Source organism: Moschus berezovskii, chromosome 7 (genome assembly GCF_049115385.1).
Source record: "Moschus berezovskii isolate FMDL1 chromosome 7, NW_MosBer_1.0, whole genome shotgun sequence".
Lineage (NCBI taxonomy): Eukaryota > Metazoa > Chordata > Mammalia > Artiodactyla > Moschidae > Moschus > Moschus berezovskii.
Window position 1 is genome coordinate 68,937,372 of NC_142466.1, and position 14,813 is coordinate 68,952,184.

General features: G+C 44.6%; 1 protein-coding gene across 4 annotated transcripts in view; it reads right to left on the reverse strand.

Moving 5' to 3' along the window:
* Positions 1 to 14,813, reverse strand: part of FBXO10 (F-box protein 10) — a 44,732-nt gene that overhangs the window by 16,090 nt on the left and 13,829 nt on the right. For 3 of the 4 annotated variants that reach the window (XM_088837984.1, XM_088837983.1, XM_055427071.2), the window contains exons 3-5: positions 6,013 to 6,603; positions 2,289 to 3,110; positions 469 to 618 (exon numbers count right to left, since the gene is read on the reverse strand). In XM_088837984.1, the coding sequence (XP_088694110.1) occupies positions 469 to 618; positions 2,289 to 3,110; positions 6,013 to 6,597 (1,557 nt within the window). In that variant the 5' untranslated portion in view covers positions 6,598 to 6,603. The remainder of the gene's footprint in view (positions 1 to 468; positions 619 to 2,288; positions 3,111 to 6,012; positions 6,604 to 14,813) is intronic. The other variant, XM_055427072.2, reaches the window with a different exon arrangement.

Genomic DNA, 14,813 nt, shown 5'->3' on the forward strand with positions numbered 1-14,813 from the left:
TCTTTTCCAAAACTATTTCATAAAAACAAAGTTCAAGTTTGCTTTAAAGTGTTTCCTGCTGCAGGAGCTCCTATTCTTATTGGTTTCCAGATTTTCCCCTGAAGGATTTGGCAGACTCACCAGGGTAACCAAGTGTTTTTCAGGGCAGACACCATATCTTTATTCTTACTGAACTCAAAACCCACAAGAGCATATCAGGGCTGCAGGAAGGAAGGCCCTGTGAACTTCCCTGTCTGCTGGGTCCTCACCCTTGCTGGGGGAGACTTCAGGGATGTGATTTATCCAAAGTCACCTTCAACACACGGAGGAAGAGACCAGAGTCACAAGGACACACAGAGGAAAGGACAGGAACAACTTGCAAGCAGGAAGCAACAGGAATTCAAAATGGTAGCATTTGCTTAGACATCCTAGAAAAGGTTTCTGAGAACTATGAGCCACCCTGAAAGGGGCACCAGATGGAGGAAGTACCAGAATGAGAGGGTTGGACTTCTTTCGGATGTCCACACCGGCCTCTGCGTTGTGGCAGATGTTGTTGCCAGCGATCAGGCCTCCACCCTCCAAGCGAAGAAAGATGCCCGATGCTCTGCAGTGGTGAATGTGGTTCCTGAGCATGATGATCTAGGCAGAGAAGAAACAGCCATTCATTTTCTCTCACAAAGGTTATTTTTTAAAACCTGCTCAGGAGGCACCTGAGTTTCCTCCTTCCTGTCTGGTCTGTGCAGATCTGCCCGACGCCAGCTCAGTTGCTCTCGCTATGTGCTCACAAGGAGGGAGCATCTCGATGCCCTTCCCGGTCTGGTCCTGCAGCCTCTGTACCAACTAAACCATGGATGGAAGCTTGGCCCTGGGCTCCACATCCACAGCCTCGGAGCAGGATAGAAGGGATGCTTAGATGAGATGGGATTAGGCAGACTGCTAACTCCACATGAAGAGTTCCCCAGAGGTCTGAGGGCACAGCTACTTTAAATGGAACCAAGTGCCAATTCCATAGGCACTTCTGTTGGACTTCACTTGCCTAAGGAAGTGCTAGAGGGTAAGATAACTCAGGCGCTCCTTGCCCACCTTCCCTTTGGCTTTTCACTTGTAAGACAAATACCCATTCTTGCCCACTCTGCATCTCTCTTAATGTATTATCTTGGGGTGGAAAACCCACTGGAATTCCAAACTAAGAGACAGTTAGAAATGTTGGTATGGGGATAAGGAAGCCTCTTTAAAACAAGATACCATAATCCAACACACAGCTTATTGAGAGGATGTACTGCCACTTACACTTTTTATATTTAATAATTATATAAAAAATTAAAAATATCTATTTTAAAAAACTGTGTATTAATAATAAAATATATTATGTGAAGGTAAATTGTGTACTAACAGTAAATAATATATTACATTAGAGTTAAATCCTGGGAGAGGTAAAGTATAATGGAAGTACAATTTCAAGGAGATGCTTTCTGCTTATGATGGAGAAAGTTAGAAAGACTATTGCTCCCACAAGAAGAATCTCTGAATCCATGAGAGCTGAGGTTGCAGGACCACCAACGAGCCTGGAATCTAAGGGAAAAAGGCACCTCAAGGACACGAGACAGGAGTACCTGCTTGTTTGAAAAGACACAGGTGCCATGCTGGCCAGAAAGTAGAGTTTGGCTAACTGTTTTCACAACTTGTTAAAAGTCAAGTGTGAATCAGTGCGAGCACAGACACCCCGGGAGTAGCTGCATCTGTTCATTTCTCCACAGATGCCAGGTGCTCATGGAGAAAGGCTGAGGGCCGGACAAGAGGCCAGAGATGCCTCCTTCCTGTTGGGCACTTGGCCGGAAAGAACAGTCACTTTGGAAATTGGATTTCTCCCCTAATTTTCCAGAGAACAAGCTTTAAGCAGCTGGGTGAAGAGCTGCAAACCCTGTGGCTCTCATGGGGGGTGGTGGAAGACAGAAAAACAATAAACCCTTTATCCCTCGGGGATGTGGGAGGAAAATGTTTTGGTCTTGAGGGTTAGAATTCCCCTCCTAGTGCAGGAGGTAAACCCATGGACACATCACCTACCCAAGACTAAGGATGAATGGGGATACCAGAGACTCCTCACAGCTCTGCCTCATTCAAGTCAGACGATGGACATGGGGCAAGTGTGCATTATAAGCTTAAGAGATGATGACTTTTTAAAAAATACAGACTAGCTCCATCCAAGCCCTCCTGCAAACAACCACTGAAGCCCTCTCACCACTCAAAAATCATGTTCCTGGTGACCCAGTGAGGCCTCATGGGTCTGCTCAGTAAGCCTATGACAGCACCTTGCTATTATGTATACACCGCACCGCGTAAGTCAGGTTCCGGAAGATGTTTCCTTCCATCTTGGCTCGGCCGTAAGAGCAAACAAAGACACCTCCCTTGCCGTCCCGGAAGAGGCACTTGCGGATGAGGCAGCCCTGCACGGAGTTGGCCAGTGCCATGGCCTCCCTGTCCTTCTGCAGCTCCTGCTGCAGGGAGTTCAGCACCAGGCAGCTGGGCAGCTGGATGGAGGCTCCGGGCAGTGGTGGGCCCAAAAAGGAGCCCCCCAGGACCGGCCGTGGGCTCTGCACTTGGTAGGACAGTCTGTATGTGAGCTGGTCCTCGTCCTCGTCCTCACCGCTGGGACTCAGGCCTCCATCGCTGCTGTCTGGGGTCTGGGCCACCCTTTCCCCATTGCTGCCCACCTCCGCCTCCTGTGAGCCAGCCCTGGGGGAGTCGGTGGCTGGGCTGGTGGGGCTCTGGCTGCCCTCAATGACAATGCCACAGGTCCTCGGGCTCCAGGCCTGGTCCCTGCTCTCCAGGTCAAGGGACATTAAAGAGTCCGAGTCCTCGGTAGGGAGCACACCAGGAGAGGACCTGATGAGCCCTAAGAGGTGCGTGTAGGCCCAGTTGTTTTCTGAGGACGGGTGGCCCTCAACAGTCACCGAGTTGTTTTCACTGCCCACGAATTCACAGTTTTCCAGGACACACAGGGGCACATTGTGCAGAAAGACATGAGTGTTCTTGAAGGAGCAAAACTTCACTTGGCAGGTGCCCGGGCCGTGGACCTGGATGTGCCCATTCTCAAAGTTGCAGTTGTCAAACTGGACATGACCTGAAGTTGTCTGGGGGATGAGAGAGAGAGAGACAGTGGGTGTAATAGCGATAAGATCTGTTTTGCTTGTCAGAGCTCTGACTGCTCCAGAGGGGGTGGTGCCTCGAGAGGCCTTCTGTCCTGCTGGTCACGTTCCCTTCCCCCCAGGGTGCATGTCTGCCAGCCCCGGAGGAACAGGGAGCTGCTCTGCATGAAGGAAGCTGCCTGCCCTTCTCTCCCTCCAGTCCCAAAGGGCCGGGGCAAGAGTGGAAATGGAGAACGGCAGAAAAGTTCACTCTGCAGCAAGGCCCTTCCCCAACCCCTCAAATCTCAAGTAAATCCTACCAATGTTTATGAAGCACTTAGAATAAAGGGTGTGGGGGTGACCTGCAGAAGGGGGAAGATGCTGAAAGCTCAACGAGATGATGGGGGAAATGGAATTGACACAAGTTAATACTGGAGGTGAACCAGGAAACTATCACTCTAAGGATGATTAGAAATGATGGGGAAGCTTCTAGTTTCCACAGACCTAGGAGCTGGCTGGGATGCAAGCCCAACTTTACCAAGCCCTCTGATGGATGAGGGTCCCATGTGGCGCTTCAGTTACACAGAGACCGTGTCCCATCACGTGGCACTTCTCTGGGTCTCACCCTCCAAAGCACTCTCCCTTCACTGTCATCCACCCTCAGTCCTGCAAGCCAGCCTCTACCTGAGCTTGCAGACTGCAGCTCACCAGAGGCCAGACTAGTGTCTGGACTCAGGATGGAGCTGGATGAAGTGGGAGGGCTGACAGAGGCCAAGGTGGCCAGGAGGGGCTGTGCCAGCGGTGGGAGGCCCCGACACAGGTGCTGGGAGTCTGCGTGGGAACTAAAGCTGGTGCACAACCAGAGCAGGAAACAGCAGGCCACGTGTCTGAAGAGCCGGACAAGGTGTGTTGCCAAAGCCGGCAGCACAGAGGCTAAAGGGCACGGGCTCTGAAGTCTGGCTGCAGGGCCCAGCTCCCAGCTCTGCCTCTCCCAAGGCTGTTACCTCAGGCCGACATGTCACTTCTCCAAGCCTCAGTTTCTCTGTCTACAATACAGGGCTCATGAGCTAACAAAGCGCCAGGCACAAAGATGGTATGTGATAAAAGCCAGCTATTATCACCGCGGAGAGCAGAGTCCTCTGGGGTAGGGGAGTGCTGAGCCCCAGAGCGCAACTTCCTTGAGCCATCAGCTCTGCAGGCCTGACAGTGGGGCCTGGCTGCTCTGTACTTCTGAAGAACTGTTTCTGGATTTCACACCAAGTTCCATGAGATGTATTTGAACCATAAAAGGAGGGAGTGTCCCATGATCCCGTTCAGTAATCCTTGGACAATTTTACATTCTCCAGCAGTGATCTCCCTTGAGAGTTTCCCAGAACTTAACTCCCCTCAACCTATCTCGTTCTTCCCTAGGGCTAAGCTAACTTTTTCTTGATGCAATTTAAGTCTAGTTTCTCTTGCTTGGTCCTCTCTGTAGAAAAACACTGGCTCTCTAGAGATGCAAAGCCACTGCCAAGGTTCTCCTCAAAAGCCATATAAAACAGCTGTGAAATCATCCTGGCCTTGGCATTTTTTCAGGCAGGGTGATTCTGGCCCCTTGTCCTGTTGTTAGTTAAAAGACAATCATGGACTGAGCACGAATATATGCCAAGCACTGAGGTAGGAAGTGGGGTGAGCTACAAAGACATCTACGGCCAAGACCTACCCCTCGAAGATCTGTGGCTACACTGATGAGGGGGAAGCAGAGGCTGAAATGAACATCTCACTCCAAGAATAAATGTCTATGAAATGTGAAGGGTGTGGAAATGAACAATTCTTCTGGGTCTGTAGATCATCAGTGGAAGACCTCATCAGTCCTTCTGAAATGTTCTGAAATGTTAGCAAGCAGCCTTTCAAGCTTCCAGGAAGACAGTACAATGTAATTTCAAAAGTGCTTAGGCTCAAAGGCCTGGATTTGAGGTCTAACCTAATTATCCACTTGAGAAAGTTACTCAGTGTCTCTGAGACTCAGTGTTCTTCATCTGCAAATTGGGGACACATCTCCTCTGTCTACAAGTTTGTTGTGAGACCACTGATGGAAAGTCACTTATGATTACAGGTTTTGAACCCTAGTTCTGTCCCTTACAAAGTCTGAGACCCTTGCTGAGGCTCCATTTGCTTGTCTATAAAGCCAGCTGACACTACCCATCTTAATCATGCTGTAAGGACATGCCTGGCACCCAGTAAGTGCATCATAAATGACCGGTGGCATAAAGATCATTATGAACCTGACAGATAATCTGGTTGTTACTGGTAGAATAGTGGTGGTGTAATTTTTGTTGAAAAGATACAAAATCCATGCACTGTAATCAGTTTCTAAGCAATGTAAAAGCTGCAGACTGTTCTGCCAGGAGCTATCAACAAGCTACCGTGCTTGTCTCTGAAAACAACTGCTCTGTTCCTAGAAGGAATATGTTGTTTTGATATTTCCTGACTCTCTCTCCAGTCACTCTTGGCAAAAGCCAGACCTTCCTTGACCCTCCCCAGAGTGGGGCTAACGTGTCGAAGGTCACTGGCCTGCAAAGTGTCCCCTCTTTGGCCATCCCTCTGGGAATGCTGCCTGTCACCATGCGGCATGCTCCTAGAACCTGGCTTTCCCACCTGGCCGCTGTACCTGTGGCCCCAGTTGGTCCAGTTTGGAAGGGAAGAAGTACAAGGCAATTTTGACCTCCAGTGAGGGAACAAAGCAGAACGTTGATCTTTACTGATCCCCGTGCCTCCTTCTCAACTGGTGTAGAACTCAGAGGACTGTGTTATAGGAATAATGACTGAACTCTCAATTCCAACAAAAAAGGGGTTATAAACCCACCAAGAAGAGGCCAAGACTCAGGGCCAGGCTGGGAGAGGCCGTCCATCGGAGGTGGACACCCACCTTAAACATGAAGGGCGAGAACCAGGCCGGCATGAAGACAAGGTTGCACAGGCGTGTGGTCGAGCACTGCTGGTCGATGCTGGCCAGCAGGGCCACTTCGCCCAGCTTCCCGTGGCCTACAATCTCCACAGGCACCTTCAGGATGATTTCACCTTGCTCTTCGTGCAGACCTGGGAACAGCAGGATTCGGTCAAACAGGCTGGACATGGCCAGGGCACTGCCTAGGCTGTGAAACTCATGGCCTGGCCCAACACTCAGGGTCCGGCGCGTCCTCCTCCGGCGAAATAGAGAAAAGCAGACTGAGGTCTCCAAGACGGCGGCATTCTTGGTCCAGGTCTTGGAGGCAAGGTAATGCTGCTTGAAGGCCTCCCTCCAAGACTCAGGCTCCACATCGGGCTGGTTGGGCCAGTTGGGATGGCGGCACTCAGCACAGCCCAGATACAGCTGCCGCCAGCGAGTCCTGTCGAGACTAAGGATCAGTTCACGCCAGGCCCTGCACACCAGGCTGCAGCGACCCAGGTCAGGAAGGGGCAGGTAGGCCAAGATCATGCGCCACAGCTCCAGGGGGAGGCCGCCAGCCTCCATGGTCACCTGGGACACAGACACAGAATAAAAGAGTTTCTGTCTACCCTGCTTATGGTCCCCTTTCTTAAAATATCCCCTGACACCAGAGAAATACAAAGTATCGTAAGAGGCTACTACAATGCCAATAAAATGGAAAACCTAGAAGAAATGGACAAATTCATAAATAGAAACACTCTTCCAAGACTGAACCAGGAAGAAATAGAAAAATATAAAAACTGACCAATCACAAGTACTGAAATTGAAATCATGATTAATAAACTTCCAACAAACAAAAGTCCAGGACCAGATGGCTTCACAGGCGAATACTAGCAAACATCTAGAGAAGAGTTAACACCTGTCCCGCTGAAACTATTCCAAAAAATGGCAGAGGAAAGAATACTTCCAAAATCATTCTATGGGGCCACCATCACTCTGATATCAAAACCAGACAAAGATACCAAACAAGAAAACAAAACTACAGGGAATATCACTGATGAACATAGATGCAAAAATCTTTTTAACAAAATACTAGCAAACTGAATCCAACAACATATTAAAAGGACCATACACCATGACCAAGTGGGATTTACCCCAGAGATGCAAAGACTTTTCAATCAGTGTGATACACCACATGAAAAAATTGAAGGATAAAAACCATATGATCATCTCAAAAGATGCAGAAAAAGCTTTTGACAAAATTCAACACCCATCTGTGATTTAAAAAATAAAACCCTCTTCAAAAGGTGGGCACAGAGGGAACATACCTCTACATAACAAAGGCCATATATGACAAACCCAAAGCTAACATTGTTCTCAACAGTGGAAAGGTGAAAGCATTTCCTCTAAGATCAGAAACAAGACAAGGATGTTCACTCTTGCCACTTTTATTCAACACAGTCCTAGCCACAGCAATCACAGAAGAAAAAGAAATAAAAGGAATCCAAATTGGAAGGGAAGTAAAACTATCATTGTTTGCAGATGACATGATACTATACTTACAAAATCCTAAAGATGCTACCAGAAAAATATTAGAGCTAATCAATAAATTTGGTAAAGTTGCAGGACACAGAAATCTCTTGCATTTCTATACACTAACAACAAAAGATCAGAAAGAGAAATTAAGGAAACAATTTGATTTACCATTGCATCAGAAAGAATAAAATACCTATTAATAAACTTACCTAAGGAGGCAAAGGGGCTTACCTGGTGGCTCAGACAGTAAAGAATCTGCCTGCAGTGCACGAGACTTGGGTTTGATCCCTGGGTTGGGAAGATCCCCTGGAGAAGGAAACGGCAACCCACTCCAGTATTCTTGCCTAGAGAATCCCATGGACAGAGGAGCCTGGTGGGCTACAGTCCATGGGATTGCAAGAGTTGAACCTGACTGAGCAACTAACTTTTAATTTTATATTTAGAGTACATCATGAGAAATGCTGGGCTGGATGAAGCACAAGCTGGAATCAAGATTGCCAGGAGAAATATCAATAACCTCAGATATGCAGATGACACCACCCTTATGGCAGAAAGTGAAGAAGAACTAAAGAGCCTCTTGATGAACGTGAAAGAGGAGAGTGAAAAAGTTGGCTTAAAGCTCAACATTCAGAAAACTAAGATCATGGCATCCGGTCCCATCACTTCATGGCAAATAGATGGGGAAACAATGGAAACAGTGACAAACTTTATTTTTTCTGGGCTCTAAAATCACTGCAGATGGTGAATACAGCCATGAAATTAAAAGACGCTTATTCCTTGGAAGGAAAGTTATGACCAACCTAGATAGCATATTAAAAAGCAGAGACATTACTTTGCCAACAAATGTCCATCTAGTCAAGGCTATGGTTTTTCAAGTAGTCATGTATGGATGTGAGAGTTGGACTATAAAGAAAGCTGAGTGCCGAAGAATTGATATTTTTGAACTGTGGTGTTGGAGAAGACTCTTGAGAATCCCTTGGACTGCAAGGAGATCACACCAGTCAATCCTAAAGGAAATCAATCCTGAATATTCATTGGAAGGACTGATATTAAAGCTGAAACTCCAATACTTTGGCCACCTGATACAAAGAGCTGACTCATTTGAAAAGACCCTGATGCTGGGAAAGATTGAAGGCAGGAGGAGAAGGGGATGACAGAGGATGAGATGGCTGGATGGCATCACTGACTCAATAGACACGAGTTTGAGTACTCTGGGAATTGGTGATGGACAGGGAGGCCTAGCATGCTGCAGTCCATGGGGTTGCAAAGAGTCGGACATGACTGAGTGACTGAACTAAACTGAACTGAGCAACTAAGACATACAGACATACACACAAGGAGGCAAGAGACCTGTGCTCTGAAAACTATAGGATCCTGATGAAAGAAATTGAAGATGACACAAACAGATGGAAAGATATACCATGTTCTTGAATCAGAAGAATCAATATTGTCAAAATGACTATACTCCCTAAGGCAATCTACAGATTCAATGCAATACCTGTCAAATTACCAATGGCATTTTCCACAGAACTAGAACAAGAATTTTTAAAAATTTTCATGGAAACATAAAAGACTCCGAATAGCCAAAGCAATCCTATGAAAGCAAAATGGGGCTGGAGGAATCAGGTGCCTTGATTTCAGACTATACTACAAAGCTACACTAATCAAAATAGTATGGTAGTGGCACCCACAGAAAAAGAAGTATAAACCAATAAATCAACAGGACAGAAAGCCCAGAAATGAACCTAGCACCTATGGTCAATTAATCTATGTCAAAGGAGGCAAGGATATATAAGGGAGAAAAGACAGTCTCTTCAATAAGTGGTGCTAGGAAAACTAGACAGCTATATGTAAAAGAATGAAATTCAAACATTCTCTAACACCATACACAAACTCAAAATGGATTTGAAATCTAAATGGAAGACCAGCTACTGTAAAATTTTTAAGAGGAAAACATAGAACACTCTTTGATGTAAATCACAGCAGTATCTTTTTGGATCTACCTCCTAAAGTCATGAAAATAAAAACAAAAATAGACAAATGGGACCTAATTAAACATAAAAGCTTTTGCACAGCAAAGGAAACCATAAACAAAATGAAAAAAACACTCAAATAATAGAAGAAAATATTTGCCAGTGAGGTGACCAACATGGGATTAATCTCCAAAATATACAAACAGCTCATGTATCTCAGTATCAAAAAAACAAACAACCCAATCAAAAATAGGCAGAAGACATTTCTCCAAAAAGGACACACAGATAGCCAAGAGGCACATGAAAATATGTTCAACATAGCTAATTATTAGAGAAATGCAAATCAAAACCACAGTGAAGTATTACCTCACACCAGTCAGAATGGCCAATGGCCATCATCAAAAAGTCCACAATGCTAGAGAGGGTGTGGAGAAAAGGAACACCTCCTACACTGTTGGTAAGAACATAAATTGGTACAACCACTAAGGAGAACAGTATAGAAGTTCCTTAAAAAAAAAACAAAACTAAAAATAGAGCTACCATATGATCCAGCAATCCCATTCCTGGGTTTATATCCATAGCAAACTGTAATTCGAAGAAATACATGTACCCCAATGTTCACTGCAGCTGATAAGTCTCCCTTCAGGAGCTCTCTGAGCTCAGAGAGGATTTCCTTTCACGCAAATGTCACATTCTCTGTTGTTCCATTTGGCATTATTTACTATATCTTTACAATATTAATCCATGGGGATCCATGCAGCAACAGGGATTTCTATAACCAGGTAACACTTAAAAATATATATATATCCCCACAAGATCATCTCAATACACACGGAAAAAGCATTTGATAAAATCCAACATCTATTCATAATAAAAAGAATCTCACTAAAGTAGGTATAGAAGGGCTATATCTCAACATAATAAAAGTTACTAATATTTATGGTAAACCCACAGCCAGCATAATAAACAGTAAAAAGTTGAACAGTAAAAAGCTGAAAGCGTTCCCACTAAATTCAGGAATAAGACAAGGATACCCACTCTCACCACTTCTATTCAACGTTGTATTGGAAGCCCGAGACACAGAAATCAGACAACAAAGAAAATAAAACGTATCCAAATTGGAAAAAAGGTAAAACTGTCACTATTTGCAGATGACAAGATACTTTCTATACAAAGTCTCCACATAAAAACTATTAGAATAAATTAATTTAGCAAGGTAGCAGGATATAAGATTAACATAGGGAAATCTGTTGCATTTCTTTTCACTAACAATAAAATATCAGAAACAGAAAGTAACAACCCTTTTTAAAACCATGTCAAAAGCAAACAAAAAACAACTTAGGAATAAACTTAACCAAGGAAGAGAAAGACTGATATGTTGAAAGCTATAATACACTGATAAAGGAAACTGAAGATGATTCAAAGAAATGGAAAACTATCCAACGCTCTTGGACTGGAAGAATGAATACTATTAAAATGGCCATACAACTCAAAGCAATCTACAGGTTCAATGCAATCCTTATCAAAATACCTGTGAAAAATATTATTTTTCACAGAACTAGAACAAATAATCCTAAAATTTATATGGAGCCACAAAAGATCCAGAATTGTCAAAGCAATTCTAAGTGAGTGCCAATTCTGAGAAAAAAGAACAAAGTTGAGTGTATAACCCTTCCAGACTTCAGACTATATTTCAAAGATATAGCAATCAAAACAGTATAGCACTGGCACAAAAAGAGCCATACAGACCAATGGAACAGATTTGAGAGCCCAGAAACAAACCCACACACCTACAAATTAATTTATGACAAAGAAGCCAAGAATATACAACGGAGAAAGGACAGTCTCTTCAACAAGTGGGAAAGATGGACAGCAACATGTCAATCAATGAAACTAGAGCACTCCCTCATACTACATACAAAAATAAACTCAAAATGGTTTAAAGACCGAAAGGTAAGACATGACACCATAAAACTCCCACAAGAGAACACAGGCAAAACATTCTCTGACATGAATCAGAGCAATGTTTTCTTAGATCAGTCTCGCAAGGTAAAAGAAATAAAGCAACATTTAACTTTTGCACAACAAAGGAAACCATCAACAAAATGAAAAGACAATCTACAAAAGGAGAAAATATGTGCAAACAATGTGGCTGACAAGGGGTTAATGCCCCAAATACACAAACAACTCATACAACTCAACATTAAAATGAAACAAAAACCAAAAACTATCCAATCAAAAAATGGACATCTCTCCAAAGAAGACATATAGATGGTCAACAGGCACATGAAAAGATGCTCAACATTGCTAATTATTAGAGAAATGCAAATCAAAACCACAATGATGGATCATGTCACACTGTTAGAATGGCCATCATCAAAAACTCTACAAATAAAAAATGCTGGAGAGGGTGTGGAAAAAAACAGCATCTTCCCACACTGTTGGTCGGAATGTAAATTGGTGCAGCCACTATGGAAAACAGCATGGGGGTTCCTAAAAAAACTAAAAATAGAGCTACCATATGATCCTGCAATCCCACTCCTGGGTATATATCTAGAGAAAACTTTAATTTGAAAAGATGCATGCACCCCAATGTTCACAGCAGGATTATTTACATTAGCCAAGATAAGGAAGCATTCCAAGTGCCCATCAACACATGACTGGCTTAAGATGTGGTGTATATGGAAAATTCTTGGCCATTACTACTTCCCTGGTGGCTCAGACCATAAGGAATCTGCCTGCAATGCAGGAGACCCAGGTTCAGTCCCTGGGTTGGGAAGATCCCCTGGAGAAGGGAATGGATACCCTCTTCAGTATTCTTGCCTGGAAAATTCCATGGACAGAGGAGCCTGACAGGCTGCAGTCCATAGGGCTGCAAAGAGTTGGACACAACTGAGCAACTATGCCATATTACTCAGACATTTGCAGCAACATGGATGGACCTAGAGAATATCATACTTAGTGAAGCAAGTCACACAAAGACAAATATATGATACCACTTACATGTGGAATCTACAAAATAATACAAAGAAATATATACACAAAACAGAAATAGACTCACATAGAAAACAAATCAATGGCTACCAAAGGATAGGGTTGGGGGTAGTAATTTAGGAGTATGGGATTAACAAACTATCAATACTATACATACAGTGGGCTTCCCAGGTGGCGCTAGTGGTAAAGAACTGGCCTGCCAATGCCGAAGACTAAGAGACATGGGTTTGATCCCTGGGTTGGGAATATCCCCTGGAGGAGGGCATGGCAACCCACTCCAGTATTCGTGCCAGGAGAATCCCCATGGACAGAGGAACCTTGCAGGCTAGGTCCATAGGGTCACAGAGAGTCGGACACAACTGAAGCGACTTAGCACTCAGCACTCAAACATAAAGTAGACAGGCAACAGGAATTCACCATACAGCACCGAGAACTATATTCAGTATCTTACAGCAACATAATGGAAAATAATCTAAAAAATAAATAACTAGATCACTCCCTATGCCTGAAACTAACACAATGTTTTAAACCGACTATATTTCAATTTTAAGCAAAGTATACAAGTTTTGCCCCCTCCCCCTTTTCTTTGTCACTGAGGCTTCTGAGCCATGGAATTAAAAGTAACAAATGTTCCCCAGGGCTTGTACCTGTAAAGAACTGATAACAGAGGGAATCTGTTTAGATGGGAGGGAGCAGGTCCTGAGGCAGGGCTCAAACTGTGCCTTTTTAAATGTGTTCCCAAGAGTGTGAGAACTCAAGGTTTCTGTGAGGTCCCTACCTAACCACAATGGAGGGATCCACATGCCTCAAGGCCACCTCAGTGTCCCCAGTCTCAGTGGGGAAGGCAGGGGCCATTCCCTTGGGAGATGAATCCTATGAAACCTGGCTCTCAACAAGTAGACTCTATCCCTTCCTAGCCCCATGACTTGAAACAAATCCTTTAACACCTGTGAGCTTGTTTCCTTATCTGTAAACAGGCTCACGATGGCTATCTTGCTATCCTTCATGAGGATTTTGAGCATTTCCAAAGGAAAATAAATCATTTATTCAACAAATATTCATCAATTGTCTAATATTGTGCTAGGCACTGTTCCAAGTACTGACAACCAGTAAACAAGACCTTCAGGGACAGAAAGTACATTTAAAAAAATAATAACATAAACGCTGCGAAGACAAATAAAGCAGGCTAAGGGCTGTATGTGTGTGTGCCCATGTCAAGGAAGGCCTCCGAGGAAGTGACATTTGTACAGAGACCAGAATGCCATTTAAAGCTATGGCGTGAAATCACTAGAGAGAGTGAAGGTGACCATTGCCTCGCCAGCCTAACATCTAAAGGGCATGAAGTGGAAAAGGACTTGATAAAGGAGAGACTGGGAGTGAACACCCTGAGAAAACCATACAGAATTCTGGTCAACATAAGGCACCGGAACCGAAGCACTGCTGTGCCATCCAGGCTGCCACTGCTTCCAAGAGGGTGGCGGCTGTGCCATTTAGATCACTGCATATCATGGTGGGTCAGCAAGTTGGGGTCAGGAATAAAACCTCGAGTGGCATCTCTGCAGCTCGCTCTTGGGAGAGTGGAGTGTGGGGTGGGTACAGGGGATGGGAGGAAGTACCGAGTTACAGCATAGGGACTACCTGTGTGAGGAGGGAGGCAGCACATGCAGACGCAGGGTGGCCAGGTGACGCAGCACCTGAACGCCTGCTGTAGAGAAATTCACTGCAACCAATTAGACATTCTCTGCCCTCAAGGAGCTTATCGTTTTATTTAAGGCTTCAATTTACTGTCTGTCTCCCCTGAGTCAAATGTGAGCTGCTTTGTAAGATGCCTAGAACCATGCTTGGCCCACAGTAGGTGCTTAATAGACACTTACTGAATGAATGAATGATCACCATCATCAGGTATCTGGTGTACGGTATTAGAACAGCCTCAGCTAGAGAATCCATACTTCGAGACAGATCCTTATGGAATTAAAAAAATAAAAGTAAATAAAACCCAAGTATGTGGTCAACACTTGCTATGTATAAGACTCTGTGGTAAGCACTGTGAGACAGTCAGAAGTAATACAAAGACCTCACCCTCAAGTCTGGCAGGAGATGAAGATATCACTACCACCACCTCCCCCAACTCCCCAAAACCACAGTGCAAGGGAAAAGTGCTCAGTGCCATAGAAGAGGGAAAGCCTGCGTGTAAAGAATAAAAATGTGAGCCCCTCGCTGGGGGAATCAGCCAGTCATAAGAGAAGGCAACAAAAACAGCAGGAGCTACTGTTTACTTAGTATGACTGTCTGAAGGGC